The sequence below is a fragment of the Podarcis liolepis genome (assembly GCF_965112155.1).
Source record: "Podarcis liolepis genome assembly, chromosome: 14".
NCBI classification, from domain to species: Eukaryota; Metazoa; Chordata; class Lepidosauria; order Squamata; family Lacertidae; genus Podarcis; species Podarcis liolepis.
The window spans coordinates 13,117,398-13,134,839 of record NC_139569.1 but is presented as its reverse complement, the minus strand read 5'-3'; the positions used below and the strand labels follow the sequence as shown (position 1 = coordinate 13,134,839).

Here is a 17,442-nt window from a genome sequence, read left to right as displayed (position 1 = left end):
GAAAGGGCCACTGCTTAATGTCAGAGCATCTATACTTTGCACATAGAAAGGCCCATGATCAACCCCTGACATTTCTAGATACAGTATTTTTTGCTCTATAAGACTCACTTTTTCCCTCCTAAAAAGTAAGGGGAAATGTGTGTGCGTCTTATGGAGCAAATGCAGGCTGCGCAGCTATCCCAGAAGCCAGAACAGCAAGAGGGATTGCTGCTTTCGCTGCGCAGTGATCCCTCTTGCTGTTCTGGCTTCTGAGATTCAGAATATTTTTTCCCTTGTTTTCCTCCTCCAAAAACTAGGTGCGTCTTGTGGTCTGGTGTGTCTTATAGAGCGAAAAATACGGTAGGTCTGGAAAAAGACTCAATTTTTTGAGACCCTGCAAAACCACTGCATGTCAGGGTACACAATACTGAGTTAGGAAAAAAGGTTTTGACTGGGAATATGGGCCGAGACATCTTTTTTTTATTGTGCATTCATGATTATTTGTGTTCATGATAGTATTGGGGCAGTTATACACAATCCCACTTTCCATACTGTTTTGCCTGCAAATGTTTTGGGGCACAAATATCACTTCTCTTCCATTCAGTGCCTATCTTGCAGCTGCCTGCTGAAATTCTGGAGAATTGTTTGCACTGCAAAACTTTCCATCCCAGAACAACTAACAAAGCCTCAATGGCATGTTGCCGACATTTCACATTTGAAGTGTAAATTCAGATTTTGAATCTGAAGCAGCACATCTGAAACTCAAGCAGCGACACCAGAACATTTGCCGAATTTGAAAGAACTGCGAATCCCAACTTTTGCTTTACTGTGTGCTGGGTATGTGGAGGAAATTTTTCACAATAATAATAATAATAATAATAATAATAATAATAATAATAATAATTTATTTATACCCCAACCATCTGGCTGAGTTTCCCCAGCCACTCTGGGAGGCTCCCAATCAAGTGTTAAAAACAGTCCAGCATTAAATATTAAAAACTTCCCTAAACAGGGCTGCCTTCAGATGTCTTTTAAAGATAGGATAGCTGCTTATTTCCTTCACATCTGAAGGGTGTTCCACAGGGCGAGCGCCACTACTGAGAAGGCCCTCTGTCTGGTTCCCTGTAAGCTCACTTCTCGCAATGAGGGAACCGCCAGAAGGCCCTCGGCGCTGGATCTCAGTGTCCGGGCCGAACGATGAGGGTGGAGACACTCCTTCAGGTATACTGGACCGAGGCCGTTTAGGGCTTTAAAGGTCAGCACCAACACTTTGAATTGTGCTCGGAAACGTACTGGGAGCCAATGCAGATCTCCCAGGACCGGTGTTATGTAGTTCTTGATCTGAACAACTAACAAGCAACTGAACTCCATTTTGTGATAGCACACCTTATTGAGAACCAGTGTGGTGTAGTGGTTGGAGTAGGACCTGGGTTCGAATCCTCCCACTCGGTCATGAAGCTCTCTGGGTGACCTTGCAACAGTCACAGTCTCTCAGCATTAACCTACCTCACAGGGTTTTTGTGGAAGGCATTCATGGTGAATTCTGGCAGCTATTTTTCTAGAAAAATAGAACTGGTTATTTCTAATTACACCCCACCTTTGCTCCAGGGGGCATGCATCCCCTCTGGAGCAAAGGTGGGGTGTAATTAGAAATAACCAGTTCTATTTTTCTAGAAAAATAGCTGCCAGAATTCACCATGAATGCCTTCCTTGTTCTCTTGGAATGGCAATGGCACCCACCTGAAAGTTCCAGTCAGTTCTGGCTGGAAAAACGCCCTGAAAATAACAATAACCATTGAAGCCTTGCAACTTTTCTTATTCCTATGGAAATTTCCTCCCCGATTTAAGGTGCACTCAAGCAACCGCCCCCCTCCTTTGGAAGGATGTGTGCTGAGCTTCCAAGAGGACATTGCGCTTCGTCATGTTAATTCCCCTGAGCTCTCAGATTCCTGATCTAATAAACAGTGACACCCTTTCAGAGCCGCTGAATCTTCTTCTGCTAATCTTCTTGTCACACAAGCAGAAAAAGGTGTTTCAACCTCCCAGCCATGCACGCACGCATGCAATGCCCTCAGCATGAAGTGCCGCTGCCAGAGAACACTTAAGGTGAAATTCAACCCTGAATGCAGTCCCGGGACTTTGCACCTGTGACTGAGGGCTCCGTTTGCACCCAAGCTGTCAGGGCTGAGCTGTAGGTAGCTGTCGGAGGAGAGACGATAAGTAGGAACCCAGAGAGGAGCCAAGAAGTCGCAGCCAAAAGAGGCAGAGAATGCAGCAGAGCCAAGAAGAGAATCTCATTGCTGGGACAAGTTCCTAGTCCAACAGGAAGCCCTTCCTGTCCAATGGGGACACTGGCTGGGCAGGGCCAGCTCAGAGCCTGTTTCCATAGGGATATCTCTCTGATTATACAGCAGGGTGGAGACTCTGGAGCTCTCCAGATGTTGTTGGCTGGCGTGATGTGAGCTGTGGTCTAGCCACATCTGGAGGGGGAAGCCCTACTACACAGTGAGTTCCTTCTCCCGAGTTTTCGTTCTCCCTTATTTCGTTCTGCTGAAATGGACAAAATAAGCATCGCATAGACTTTCTGGCTACACATTTGCCATATCTTTATTGCACTGGGACCACATTGCAAACAAATCCACCAAAAAAAAAAAAATGCTGCAAAAGTAAGTCTATCACTGCCAAAAGCAGCCTCTTTTTTTTGTCTGTTTTTTTAATCTTCAGGTTGTTTTTTTTAAACTCGTATATGTATATATTTACACAAAAACTATCAAAAGCAAAGTCTGGAAAGCAGCTGCTCTGCTATGACAGTCTAGAAAGATAAGAGCCGCTACTTTTCCTTATGGATAAATAGTACAATTTGTCATATATCTTTTTTTACATCACTTTGTAAAACCACATTCAAGTATTCCTGTCAATGCACAAATTATCAAAATCCGCTTCTTGACTACGTCGCTGTAGCTTTGACTATGTCTAGGCGGGTTGCCGTTTATCGAGTGGGGCTTTCTGCCTTTGAAAAGTTTCTGAGGTGTCTCCATCCTTGAAGCGCTGAGCAGACATGGGTGGGGTTGGGGCGGAAGCAATTTAAATAAAGTGAAGGAAACAACCCGAACACAAGAATCTTAATGGCACATTGAGAAATAAACGCAGAAGGCATAGCTAGGGATGGGCGGATCTCTCAATTTCGGTTTCTCCTCATTTCTCATTTCTGCCAGTGCTGAGTTCATTTCTTCACATTTCTACACCAGTTTGCAATTTTTAAAAAATAATTCCTCATGAAAATCCACCAGCATCTTAGTGCAAAATTCTTCCTAGTAGACACATTCTGGTTTGCAATTTTACTTAATGCACATGTTTTCCCAAGTGAATTGGACCAATAAAATGATAGACTAATATGTGCATTCTGACCCAAGTTTTATGGGAGCATACATACTTTTTTTGGTACATTTTGCACTTGCTTAGGGAACTGCCCTGCAAAATGCAGAATTTCGAAGGATGGCTGCATTTTGGTTCATGTACCATTGCGGCAAGTAGGTTCACCTTCAAATATCAGCTGAACCAAATTTCTTCCCCATCAAGAGAAGTAAGTAATAGTACCATTCTAGTCTGCCTTGGTCAGACCACACCCAGAGTACTGTGTGATGTTCTGGGCGCCACAATTTAAAAAGCTGGAACATGTGCAAAGGGGGATGGCCAAGATGAACAAGGGTCATATAAAGATGCTATAATATCTCCTCTCAGTCTGCTCTTGACCAGGCTAAACATACCCAGTTGCCTCAACCATTCCTCATAAGGCTTGCTTTCCAGACCAAGCTTGCTTTCTCCTGCTCCGGACGGTAGGACCCAAACTAACGGATTCAAGTCACAAGGAGATTCTGACGAAACATCAGGAATAGCTATCTGACAGTAAGAGCTGTTTGACCATGGAACGTACTGCTTCAGAAAGTGGTGGACTCTCCTTCAATGGAGGTTTTTAAGCAGAGGTTGGATGACCACCTGTCATGGATGCTTTAGTTGAAATTCATTGCAAGGGGTTGGGTTAGATGATCCACAGGGTCCCTTCCAACTCTGCAATTCTCTGATTCTTTGATTCCTAAGCATGTTCTTCTATAAGACTGTACCATTTAAATATGTCTCTGTGGGTGTGGAGGGGGAGGAGAAAGCTTCTTCCATGTCGCCAGTTCTTTTGCACTTTGAAAGCTAGCATGCCAGGAAAAATATTTATAGGCCAAACCTTCCCCTTGACATGTTACATTTCCTATGCGCATGCAGTTTTGAACTTGGGGAGCACATAATGGTTCGATTCTCTCCCTGCTTGGGATTCCTAAGTGGAAAAGAGTCCCAGGATAGTTGCAAACAGTGTTGAATTATTTCTGTATGGCCCTTCTTTGACAGTAAATCGTGAGCTGTGAACATGAGGCGGTTGCTTTCTCCTTCCCTCCCTCAGGCTTGCATTTTTTAAAAAAAACAAAACGAAACAAAAAGGACAACTTTTTCCATATATAAATACAAAATATTAAATAAAGATCTGCTTTCTGTACAAAAAATAAGCTCAAAAAGGAAAGGAAAGAAGTGCATTTTGCCACCAGGCAATTCATGTTCTCAAAATATTTTTCCAAATCACGTTTTGGGGATCGGCTCTTTTTAAAAGTGTGGCAATGAGTGCATTTCTTTTTCTAATCACTTAATCCGGAGATAGACAACCATTCCTTTACCCACCTCAAAATTTCCTGCAAGCCCTTCCCCACATTGCTGGTATGCTTCGCCCATGTGCCCCCCATGCCTGTATGTCTTGTGTCTGCGCATAGGTTGGAGAGGGCTTGGCCACAACCACATCGCAGGATCTACAGCAACACCACACAAGGCGGGGCTTGCCAGAAGCTCCGCCCATAAGGTGTAACCCTTGTGCCGCCACGGGCAACGGGAAGAAATAATTTAGGGCTGAAGGGAAGAAGGACTGCATGGAGGCCATGGCAACTGGGAGGCCGCATCTGCCAAAAACTTGTAGATTCCCCAAGGGGCATCCAAACTGGTCCATCTGGTTGCGTCCGAGCCCCAGGGCTAAATCCTCTGCAGAGTCAACGCCTTAGCTACTTTGAGAATGGTATTATCACAATTTCTGAATTCACTGAATTCACACAGCGGCATACACAGTCCCTCGCAAGACTGTTCCTCCCTCCCCGGCTCCGGTTCTTTCTTTCACGGAACCAATAAAAACGTGGTCCTGCGATCTCCACTACCTCTTGGTAGCCATCGTGTTCACGTCGGAAACAAAGTCATTTTCGACGACGTTGCTGTAGCCATCTTTCTCTATACAGTCACTGACGGCCTTGAGGACTACCCGGAGCCTTCTGTCCATTGCTTCCAGGTGCAGCTTGTACAAGATGGGCGCGATCTTGTCCATCAGCAAGGATTCTTCCATCAGGTGGCTGAGCTTGTATTCCTCCTTGGCTAGCAGCTGCAACCGCAGGTAGGTGGACTTCCGTATTCTAAGGAAAGGAAGAGGCAAGGTGAGGGAAAAGGACCGCATTTAAGGTTTGCCGTGGCGAGTGGTACATGGAGTTCTGCCAGCGCTGCTGGCTCTGGCGGTAGCAGGGGAAGAGAGGCACTGTGATGGAGTGGTTAGAGCAGCAGTTCCCAAAGTTTTTCAAGCCACCTTCCCATGAGTTCCATAAACGCATCCCCAGGCCACCCTACCTGATAAAAACATTACAGTGGTGCAGTTGTGGTCTCTGGAGAGCAACCAAGCCATCAGCGTAGTCTGGGATCCAGAGCTTCTGTGTCAACGGCACCCAAACATTTTTGAGAACTGCTGATAGCCTTAATGATTTTTCTGCCTGTGTCAGATGCCGCACGATTTTTAATTGCATTTTTATGGTTTCTCTTATTTCTTATGCTGTGTTGCAATTTGCATGCGGCAGAATTGCAACGCTGTGAAATGCAATAGAAGAAACGGAAGAAGCAATAAAAATGCAATTTCAAAAAAATTCGGGTGTTTACTGTGAACACGCCACGGACCACCGGAGTGAAGCTTGCAGATCACTGGTGGTCCATTTTGGAAGCCCCTGCTCTGTGTTGTATGTCACTGAATACTAAACAGCTTAAGAGCAACAGCAGGAAAGAACTGTTTTTGTTCCAGCCTCCGCTTGTGGCTCTCCTGAAAGCCTCTGGTTAACCACTGTGGGAACAAAATGCTGGACCTTTGGTTTCATCCAACAGGGTTTTTCTTACATTCTTCGCTTACAGCCCTCTTTCTCCCTCACCCTTGTGCTCTGTTCTGTAAAAGCCAGATTTAATAAAATGTCAAGTACTAGTCATTTAATTCCGGGGACTGGAATGCACTGAATCCAAGGTACATTTTGTGCCCTCGGAAAGAATCAAGTAACCTGAGATCTCAAAGGGCTGTTTCATTTCTCAGTAGGCATCACCTTGGTTTTCTAATGGCTGGTCCAGGAAGGACAACACAATGGAAATTGGGGGACGCTGCAAGGGGAAGGAGGGAGGGAGGGGAGGGTAAACTAGGCATGGAGCTGGAAGAGTTCCAAAATACCAAATGGATATGAGTTTCTACAGGGCAGAGAGAAAGAGGGGCTTTCACAAACGTGCTTCTCTTCCTCCCCACCCCCATAGATGCTCTGGGCCACGAGTCTCTGACAAAGTTTAGATTGCCATGGTGGGTGAAAACTCCTCCTCCATCCCTGGGTACATGCCAAGTTTGCTGCTTTGATGGAGTGATGTACAAAGGTCCTATTTTGCAATTTTTCTCTGGTCAATGTAACTCTAGGTTGGGAACCTATGGCCCCTCCAGATGTTCCTGGATGACACGGATTATTGGCCATGCTATCTGAGGCAACATCTCTATTCCAGCTGAAGGGCATTTTAGTATCCCTGTAGGATAGGCTTGTACCTTAGAAGGGGGCCAAATATGAAAGAACGGCCTACCCAGTGACTTGACGCCTGAGCAGATATTTCTAGGGGTGACTTGAAACATAGAAACAATGGCTTGCATCTGATGTGGTGCTAAGTAACCATGCTGCACTGACAGGATGGTTATGTAAGTGTTTTCTTCCCTCTATTATGTATTTTGTGTTTTTTTAATCTTGTCTTTTTATGTTATGACCCGACCTGAGATCTGCGGAGAATCAGAAGTTTATTTTATTTATTCCATCTTTTATCTTTTACTTTCTTCTTTTTCTTTTCTTCTTTTCTTTTTCTGTAAAGTATGTGTATGTAGTTTGTATATATTGTACTATTGTGCATTGCTGTGTAAGTTAATGTTGAATGTTGAATATTATTTTTTTTTTTAAAAAAAAGAGAGAGATCTGTGGATAAAGGGCAGTACAGTGGTACCTCGGGTTACAGACGCTTCAGGTTACAGACTCTGCTAACCCAGAAATAGTACCGTGGGTTGAGAACTTTACCTCAGGATGAGAACAGAAATCGCATGGCAGCGGGAGGCCCCATTAGCTAAAGTGGTACCTCAAGTTAAGAACAGTTTCAGGTTAAGAACGGACCTCCAGAATGAATTACGTTCTTGACCCGAGGTACCACTGTATATAAATTTAATAAATAACAACAACTACTTCCCCCTGGTGAAATTAAAATGGCTTTTGGGCATGTGGTTCATGCATCTATCACTCCCAGCTATTCGGGGAGGTCCAGTTGTTTCTTCAGTGCCTTAGAGAACTGCCACCACTACAGACCAATCCTCAAAACACTTAGTGTTTCTCGAGACATCGCCCACCCCCGTAAATCATTCCCCATGAGGCTGCCACCGGGCTCATGACTGACAAGGGAAGGCATACCTGCAGCACTGATTTAAAGGCACCAAGATGGATAGCTCGTCGTGGGAATATTTCCCAAACCTATCACAGAGACAGAAACAAGAGAAGAGAGTGTCAGGAGGGCATCTTGAGGCATCAGTTTTGCAATGGAGTTTGTTTAACCAGGATAAACGTAGGCGTGCAGTGCTGGGTCTGGAAAACTGAACCTCTTTCCAATGATGCCCCCTGATGGTGGGTGGCTGGAATAAGCTACCACTTCTGTGGGCACAACATCAAGGTGTGTTTTAAAAGCCTGTGAGGAAGAAGAGTTGGCCACCTTCTGAGGGAATCAAAGAGTCCTTGCCCTCAGAAAGTTCTTCCTGATGTTTAGTTGGAATCTGCTTTCTTGTCAGGTGAATTCACTGGTTCGAGTCCTGCCCGCTGGAGCAACAGAAAACAAACTTGCTCCATCTTCTGTGTGAAAGCCCTTCAGATATTTGAAGGCAGCTATCTATCCCATGCGCTCTAAGTCTTCTCTTCTCCAGGTTAAACATGTCCGACACCCCCAAGCATTCCTTGTAAGTCTTGGTTTCCAGATCCTTTATCATCTTGGTTGCCCTCTTCTGCAAATGAGTCCTTCTCAGCACTCATTGGAGATGCTCTGAATACAAAGTATATGCCCTACCACTGAGCTATGGCCTTTTGCCAGCGCAAAAATCTAAGAAGGCCCTGTAGCTTTAAGAGCAGCTTGTGCTGTGGGACATCTGCAGTAAGCAGAGTTTCCCCTTCTGTGCAATTCTTAAACTTTCTCAAGATCTACGGCATGGCCAGTTTATACGCTGGTCTGCAGGAATGATAAGGTGACTGGTTGTGGACTTATTTATTTATTGTGACTCCTTACGCCTCAGCTTTTAAGGAAAACGTGGCAAATAAGTAACTTAATATTAATAATAATCATCAGAACCCTTCCCAGGGGGCAGATGGTGTCAGATGGTTCTGTGAGGGGAGGTGGGTAAAAATGTTGGGGGAAATTAAACAAATATATTGGTTAAAAAGGGAAAGAAACACCAGCAATTACCCTCTTCCGTTGTCTAAGTGGATAATAAATGTCTCATTTCCAAACTTCTCAAAGGTTTCGTAATGATGGCGATCCATATTGCCTATAAAGGGGGGAAAACGCAGGAGGGATAAACACGCATGTACACCAAATACTTATTAAATGGCTCGGAGCCTGGAAAAGCAACGCTGCACATATTTCCATCAAACTTTGGTTGCGTTCACACATGACAGTGAACCATGGATAGGTAATGGATCCCTAACTCCGCTGCCCCCCACAGGAACACCCACCTGTCAATCACAAGACGCCATAATGATATCAGGTTGAGAGGAGGTTGTGTGCAAACACCAGTCTGGTGGGCTCCCTTCCAAGTCCGTAATTCTATTCTACAATTTATGGAAGATCTTTGCAGAGGGGGAAAGGCTCCTCCTGGAGTCGAAAAGGAACATTTCCCCCTCTGCTGAGAAAGCACTTTGCATTTGAGCCGCTACCTCCAAATGGAGCACTATTCCCAACACAGCAAGCCCGTTGCCTTGCCCCATGATTGAGGGGGCCGTGCATCAGAAGAATAATTTCATGCCAATCTATGTATCAGTGCAGGCTGTGTGTGTGTGTGTGTTTGCTTAAAAATGAAATGATTTTTTCCTCCATCCCAAAGGCCTGCTAACATGCGCAGGATTGAGTTGGGATTCACACGGTGCCATTTTTATTTCGAGATCTAGGAAACCTACCCATGAGAAAGTCAAAAATGGTCATGTCCATTATATCCAGCACTCTGGTCCCCCTGTCGTAGGGCGGTGTTTGCTTGACCTCTTCGCAATAGTCCGGGTCAACTTCCCACCTGGGAAAAGCAACAGCGTTAGGAGAATTCAGATGGAAAAACACACCGCTCTTATCTTTTCAATATTAAAGTCAGCAGGAGCTTTCTCCTTGAGTTCAAAATAAACAGGAGAAAATCTTCAGGGCTTTCTGGCATGCGTCCCAATTTTATTTCTCTCTCTCTCTTTGTGTGTGTATTACAGTCACCCTTACAAGAAGCTGACAGCCAGTGTGGTGTAGGGAACAGTTTTAGACTTATTTATTTAGCAAGATCTGAAGGAGAAGGAACTGATTAGTCATCTTTTCACAGCGAGAGCGACAATAGCTAAATACTGAGGCAGGAGAATTAAGTTCAAGAATCTACAGTATTGGTACTTTAGAGTTTGGCAAATAGTTATATTGGAAAGATCATCTCACAGACTTCAAGTAATGAAAGGTCAAAGGAAGACGGATGTACTTTTGACAGGGTGGCATTTGCCTATTTATTCTATAAATAGCCAGGAATCTAAAAGATCACTTCCAATTACATATAAGATGGTTCGGGACTTTGGTACCAGAATCAGCTCCCTGGGTGGGGCAGAGTTACTATACTGGGTTCCCAGCAGGCAGAAGGCTGTTGCTTTCTGAGAGACAGATGAGGTGATGAGGAGGTCAGCATGGTGCAAACACAATGGAGGGAGGATCCAATCCAGCACTCCTGCTCCTGCTTTTCCACCACACTGACCTCCCTATTCACTTCTTGCTCCAGGTAAGCAAACGACCCACCTGCTGGTAAGGTAGCGTAGGAGAATGTCCCCATTTTATTTCATCTCCAAATTCATTTTGTGCATTCAGAACTTTGCAGTCTGAAATCTGTGCATGAGCTTTACTAACAAACAGGCTGCTTTTAAGGAGACGCACGGGCAAGCTGCGGTTCTTTTATAGTTCCTACCCCAACTGGAAGGGATAGAATACGATCTGGAAAGATGTGACGCGAAGAACTAAACGCCAGGAAGTTGGCTGAGCAAAGTAAATACACTAAATCCTAGGTCAAGAAGAGACCCCAAATGTCAACATAGATAACTGACAACAGACATTGGCTGACAGATAATACACAGAGCTATTAGAGGACAACAAAGAAAGATGCTGAAAGATGGTTATGTGTATTCACATATTAAAATGAGAATGTTGGGGTAGTCAGAAGGGTCAAAGGATCTCTGAGTGGTTTAAGAATGACAACATAACTGTTTAACTGTGATGAACACAACTGCTGTGATAACTGTCTGATTGTTTAAGTGGTAAACACTTGTGTAGCTGTGGTAAACACAAAATTGTTTAAGTGGTAAACACTTGTGCATCTCATTAGAGCTGCATCTGGTCAACTCCTTCTGCACCACAATGCAGGTGTACAGAGATGTGAATGGGGGGCACAGGGAGAAATCTGGGAGGAAGAAACAGAATACCTAGAAAAAGCAGTGCGGGGCAGGGACACACAGATTTCTCCCTTTCACATCTCTGTTTTGGTACAGATGCGTGTTGGTGTAGAAGGGGGCAGATTCTTTATCAGTTCTAGAGAATGCAAGGGGAAAGGCTGCAGCTCAGTGGTAGAACATGTGCTTTGCATGCAGAAGGTCCCGGGTTCAATCCCTGGCACCTCCAGGTAAAGCTGGGAAATATCCCTGCCTGAAACCCTGGAGAGTTGCTGGCAGTCAGTGTAGACAATACAGAGGTAGATGGATCAATGATCTGAATCAGTATAAGGTATCTTCCTAAGTATGTGATTCAGCACAGCTGCAATGGAGTCCAGAAGCTTTGATTTTGAAGCTTTTCAAGCGGACTCTCCTATGGAGACTATGACATCGGCGGGGGGAAAAGAAGATCACTTAATTGAATTAAATAAAAGTGGTGTCCAGATGGGGGAACATGGGTTGGAACAGTTTATGGTTTTGCTCTCCTCAAGAGAGCCAACTGAAGCCGATGGAAACGTGCCCATCATTCTCAGCAGGTTTTGAATCAAAGTCTGGCTACAAAACCTTGGAAAACTAATTGCCTGCTGCTCATAAGCGGCCCAGCAAAAATAGCCGCTGGGGTGCCGGGAAGCCTTTTGCCTAAATGGGAGGAGGACTCACTCAGCTTTCTTGCGCTTGTGATAAGAACGTCTCCACGGATTCCTCCAGGTTTTCCTTTTGGCCAAAGACAGGTCTGGCAGAAAGGCAGCAAGGGAGCCTTCGATCTGATCTGGTTTCCCGCAAAGAGCATGCTCCGTGGAGCAGTAGTAAGAGCACTCGCCGTAGAAACAGATGTTGTTGGCTGAGAAGAGAGAGAGAGAGAGAGGTGGTGAGGGAGCATCTTCCATGTCTTTGATGTTAAAAGAGAGCAACGGAATGACTAGCTGATACAAATGGGACCTGCTACAAAATGCTGCTGTGTATCCTCAGCTCCTAGCCAGGCAGGCGTGCCCTTTTCCAGAATACTCCATTTTGTTCACCACCTGCTTTCCTGTTTTTATGGCTACTGAGCAGATATCTTCAGCTCCTAGGAGGAACGTTCAGCTTCAGGGTTCCTGCAAGTTGGCCAGCCAAGCCCCTTTTCCAGGCTATGCCATTCCAACCACCTCCCATTTCCTTGTTTTTATTTTCCAAACTGACTATCAACACCCCAGTACTCATGTTCGGCTTGCTCAGTCCTCGGTGAGCTAGGTTTTTCCTTTGTTTGTCTCTCTATATATTATTTTCTTTTTTTAAAAAAAAAATTACTTCTACTAGCCTCAACATCTCCCTGAGCATGCCGATAACTTTGTCGTGTTTTTCAGTGGCCCCATTTTGGCTACAAATCCTAATCAGCACTCACCGACTGAGTTTGCCATTAGAGGGAATTATATATATTTATTTATTTTGCTACATTTACACATTGCCTTTTCTGCCAAAGCATTTCAGCAGTTTCCTGTTTATCATAATGGCTTTGAGACAGATACAAAAGAGGGGTGAGGTGGGGAACCAAAGGAGAACATAAGCAAATTCTCATACTGACTTTTTCAAACATCTACATAATGAAGCTACATAATGCCCAGGTGAAATGCTCACTGCAGGAAGCAATTCTGGGAGGTTAAAAGCCAAAAAGCAGTTGCCCCCCCAAAATAATAATAATAATAATAATAATAATAATAATAATAATAATAATAACGGAGGAGTGTTTTTCAACCTTTTGGCCTTTTGGACTACAACTCCCATCATCCTCAGCCAGTTTAGCCAAAGGTCTGGGATAATTGGAGTTTTGTCTTGAAACGTCTGGAGAACAATACTGTCCTAATGCACCCAGGAGGAAGGGTTGCTGATGGTGGAAGTTCCAAGATGAGAGGAGCTTTCAAGAGTTGGAGTCAGGTCTTGATCAGCGATAAAAAACATCATGCCTGTCAATTTAACTCTTTATTCAAAGAAACCCAAACAGAGCAGGCCTAGTGATCCCAGCAACTCTTTCCAGTAGGTCTTGCACAATGCGGCAGTTGTGAGGACTGAAGGTCCCTGCTTTCCTGCAATTGCCTAAGTCCCTTCTTCTGCAGGGTTTTCTGAGAGACTGCATCTGCACAGAAGCATTTTCTGCTCTGCTCTCTTCATTTCTCTGCGGGTTCAGGGAGACTGGATGAGCTGGCTGCAGCAGGAGGGGGAGACTCCCTGGCTTCTTCAGCAGCCTGCCTCATCTCTGTGTCTCCCACCCCCTCTCCTGCCTCTGAGTCTGGACTGCTCTCTGCCACAGCCTCTCCCTGCTCACTAAACCCCGTTGCCTCTTCAGATTCCAACACCTCCTCTTCCTAGTCTGCTCCCTCTTCCCCGTCTGACCACTCATTGTCATCCCACCACCAATCCCCAGACTCTGAGCCTTCTTCCCCTGGGGGTTCCCTTGGGGGTTCCCCAACTGTAGCCTCCCACCAGTCCTCTGCATCTAGACAGTCCATGACAGTAGCCATCAATAGCCCTCTCCTCCTGGAATTTGTCGTCTCCTCTTTTAAAGCCTTCCAAGTTGGTGACCACCATTGCCTCCAGTGGCAGGGAGTTCCAACTTTCATTTATCTGTCCCGAATCAGCTTCATTGCATGCCCTTGAGTTCTACTGTTAATGGGAGAGGAAGAAAAAAAGCTTTTCTCTATCCACTTTCTCTTGCAGAATGGAGAGGGAGGCGTCATCTTATATTTTGCCTCAGGCAGTCATATTTTAGGCTTGCCACAGGCTGTGGTGCCCCGTTGGGTAGCTGGGAGAAAACCCTGGGCCTCTTGCTGTGTAATCTGTGAAGAGAGTCCTCTGTGTCTTGGTAGGGTTAGAAATATGGTTTGCACAGTTAGTCATTTATCCTTCTGCACGTTCAAATCCTGGAGAGCGATACTCATCTAACACACATTCAAAGGAAGCACAGAGAGATCTTAATCTATCTCTCCTGGGTAACAGGAGCAGATATGCTATTGTTTGCTTACTTGGAGGGAGGGGGGGGGATACTGGGGTGGAAATCCATAATCCCCTGTGATTGGTTAACCTGAACAAAAGCCCCAGCACTTACTAACTATGTAACATTGATTTCGGTAAACTGCCACTTCAATTACTCTGGAAACTATGGCAGACATTGTTAATATGTCTCTTTTTGCTGCTAAATTACCACTCATTCGTCCAAGGCCTGGAGTTATAGCAGTCGGCCCAACTGCAAAAGGACGTATCAGTGCATTTAAATAATTACTGACCTATTTCCATTCCTCACATTTAGTCTAAAGTGCTCCAGCCCTCTTTTTCTTTCCAAACGTAGCATTGTGTTATCGACTTCCCGCCTTCCCCCCTCCCTGCCACTTTCAGGCAGGTTTCTTCGAACAAAAGGCTGGTGCCTTCGATGGAGAGTAATTCTTGAACAAAACTGTGATGGCCGTTTTTCACCCCCAAACACCCTGTAGAAACTCCAAAACAGCTGTGTGTGTGTGTGTGTGTGTGTGTGTTTAAGAGATGAGGAACCGCTTGCCTGTGGGGCAGCCTCAGGCCCATAAAGGAACTTCTAGCTTGTCAGGGGATCCAGTTTGACGCATGAGGTCATCTTCCACAAATGGAGTCCACCTGTCAATCAGCTGGAGGAGGTGGGTTTTCATCCTGCTGGGTGCTCCGGTTCATGCATTGTTTTGGAATTCAATAGGTTTGCCTTTAAATGCAACTCGATCAAATTTCTTCCTCATCCTTACCACCAGGCTTCAGCAAAGGTTGCAAAAGCTCTGTCATTATTATAACAACCCTGGTTATATATTGAAGCCTAAGGAACAACCTGAGTAATTTCCAGAAGTAAAACTGCAGAGGCAACTTGGGAACTTAAAACAACAGAAGCCCAGGAACTCACTGTTCAGGCTGCCAACTAAGATAACCATCTCCTTACGATCCTTATATAATTCTAGACGTTCATAGAACGGTGCAGCCTCTGTCTATTTTTGTTAGCGAGAGGAGTCCAGTTAAGAATTTTAAATATCTGCAAATCGCTTGAAATATTTACGTGGAGGTGATCTAGCTCCCCCGGCCCATTTCTTTGGCAGTCAGCTGTTATTAACAAAACGTCACCAGGGGTCTTTCTCTACGAATGCTGAAGTTCATTAAGCCTCACCAGTATAAGCAGAGTATGGAACGCTGGCATCAAAAGGCAGCGATTCAGGGAACAGGATGGGCACAAAGGTTTGGACCCTGAAGGAAATGGAGAGCCGTAAACTCCATCCTGCATGAAACGTAAGAAGAGTCTGCAGGATCAGGCCAAGGGCCCATGTGCTGGGCCCGGGGGTAACCCGAGTAACACAGTCCAGGTCCGGTCCCGAATCCAAGGGTTCCGCGAGGAGTCAGTCCGACAGGGCCAAGGCAGGACACGAGGCAGGAAACCAGGCAAGGTCAGGCACAGGATCACAGGCAGGTTCTGGCAAACAGCAACGTTGGGGCAGGGTCCAGCAGCCTTTTATCTCTGTTGGGGTAATGGCCGGTCCTGATCCCCAGGTGACTCACCTCCCTGTCTTGTCTGAAGGCGAGCACTCCTCCTGCGAGTACTCAGGTCTCTCCTTCTCTCAGACCTCAGTCTCTGCAGCTCGGGAAATGTCGGTGGGTTACTAGACCCAGAGGCCGCCTCAGCCTCCTGCCCAACTGGTAGTGGAGCAGCTGTAAGTGATGGCCCAGCTGAAGGCAACGAGGTAATCCCCGCATCTGGAGCCAGGGCAGGCTCAGGCCCCTGACTCGGCCCAGCTGGAGGTTGTTGCAGGGGAACCTGTGCAGACTGGGGCTCTTCAGAATCAGGCCCCAGACTAGGTTCAGATGCCGCCTGAGGCAAAGAATCTGGTGCAGACTGAGACTCCTCTGGCTCTGAGTCCGAGCCCGAGTCTCAGCCCATCACAGCCCACCTAGTCTAGCCAACCGCAGTGGCCGACCAGATGCCCGTGGGAAACCAGGGAGCAGAATAGGAACATGAGAGGCCTCTCCCCTCCTGTGGTTTCAGGAACTGGTATTTGGAATCATTGATGCCTCCAACTGTAGAGGCAGATCATAGACATCACAGCCAGTAGCCAGGGATGGTCCTCTCCTCCATGAATTTATCCAATTCTCTTTTAAAGCCATCCGAGTTGGTGGCCATCACTGCTTTCTGGGGGAACGAGCCACCATAGTTTGAATATAACATCCACACCATACATTTACAAATCATGGCTTTCCTGCAAAGAATCTTGGGAACTGTAGCTTACCTCCCGCAAAGCTTGGCACCCTTAACAAATGGTGGTTCCCAGGATTCTTTGGGGTAAGCCATGTGCTTTATATATAAGGAGACCTTAGGGGAGATTAACCAACTCTGGGCAGAAAGATGTATTTGCAATGTATTTACGTTGTAGTCCACTATATCTGGAAGGCCGAAGATTCAGTTTCCCTCTTCTAAAAGATGCAGGACTCGGTGGGAACCATCAACCTGACCTGCGCCATGTTAAAATAAGACCGGTTTTTATGGCAGTAAGAAAAATATGCCCTCCCCCGAGAGGCTCGATTGGCGCCAACCTTGCTTTATTTTCTATGTCAGGCAAAAAAAAAAAAGCTTATTTTAAATAGTGTAGTTTTTATCTGTGCTGCTAGATGGTTGATTGCCTTATCCAGTTTGTAATTTTACTTGCTGTATTGCTGCAAAGCCCTCTGGAATATATTGTCATAAAGATTTTTTAATAAGAAAGAGAATTACATTTCAGAACGGAAGTACATACCTGGTGAGATGAAAAACGTCCTCCATAGTTTCTTGTCACGCGTAACGTCCCTTATTTCTCTGGTCATGTTAACTAATCTGCCTGCGACTGGTGGGACACGCCGGAAATCCAGGATTCTGAGCAGTGGGGGGGGGGGGAGAGAGAGAGTATGGCATTGAAATGACAATCCTGGCCATTTCAGTTTCTCATTTTTCCTGTCTTGAAATCTGTTTTGCCCACTTCTGTACCAGACTGCATGAAAAGTTCTAGGTGTTTGGGCAGCCAGTTCTTTCAATAGATGCATTTTTGCAAGCCATTTTCCCATCTGTAGTGCATTTTTGATATACAGTGGTACCTTGGTTCTCAAACGCCTTGGTACTCAAACAACTTGGAACCCAAACACTGCAAACCAGGAAGTAAGTGTTCTGGTTTGTGAACTTTTTCCAGAAGCCAAATATACTCCATTTTGAGTGTCAGGCTTCCGTTTTGAGTGCCACACTTCCGTTCTGAGTGTTAAGCTGAGGTCAGTCTGTTTTTGCTATTTATTTTGCGTTTTTGTTTTTGTGACTGTGTGGAACCCAGTTCAGCTACTGATTGATTGTGTGACTGCAGTACATTGTTTATTGCTTTCA

General features: G+C 45.4%; 2 protein-coding genes across 3 annotated transcripts in view; one reads left to right on the top strand and one right to left on the bottom strand.

The window, feature by feature from the left end:
• Positions 1-17,442, top strand: part of PRKAR1B (protein kinase cAMP-dependent type I regulatory subunit beta) — a 539,030-nt gene that overhangs the window by 497,866 nt on the left and 23,722 nt on the right. Inside the window, exon 12 of one of the 2 annotated variants that reach the window (XR_014518921.1) lies at positions 79-202. The exons of the other annotated variant lie outside the window; for it this stretch is intronic. The gene's annotated coding sequence lies outside the window, so the exon portion shown is untranslated. Of the gene's footprint in view, positions 1-78; positions 203-17,442 lie in introns of those variants that run through there. 2 annotated transcript variants of the gene reach the window in all.
• FAM20C (FAM20C golgi associated secretory pathway kinase) overlaps positions 2,558-17,442 on the bottom strand; it is a 98,927-nt gene continuing 84,042 nt past the window's right edge. Inside the window, exons 5-10 of the mRNA XM_083474333.1 lie at positions 16,832-16,947; positions 11,727-11,907; positions 9,531-9,640; positions 8,821-8,902; positions 7,785-7,844; positions 2,558-5,468 (exon numbers count right to left, since the gene is read on the bottom strand). Of these exons, the coding sequence (XP_083330459.1) occupies positions 5,216-5,468; positions 7,785-7,844; positions 8,821-8,902; positions 9,531-9,640; positions 11,727-11,907; positions 16,832-16,947 (802 nt within the window). The 3' untranslated portion in view covers positions 2,558-5,215. The remainder of the gene's footprint in view (positions 5,469-7,784; positions 7,845-8,820; positions 8,903-9,530; positions 9,641-11,726; positions 11,908-16,831; positions 16,948-17,442) is intronic.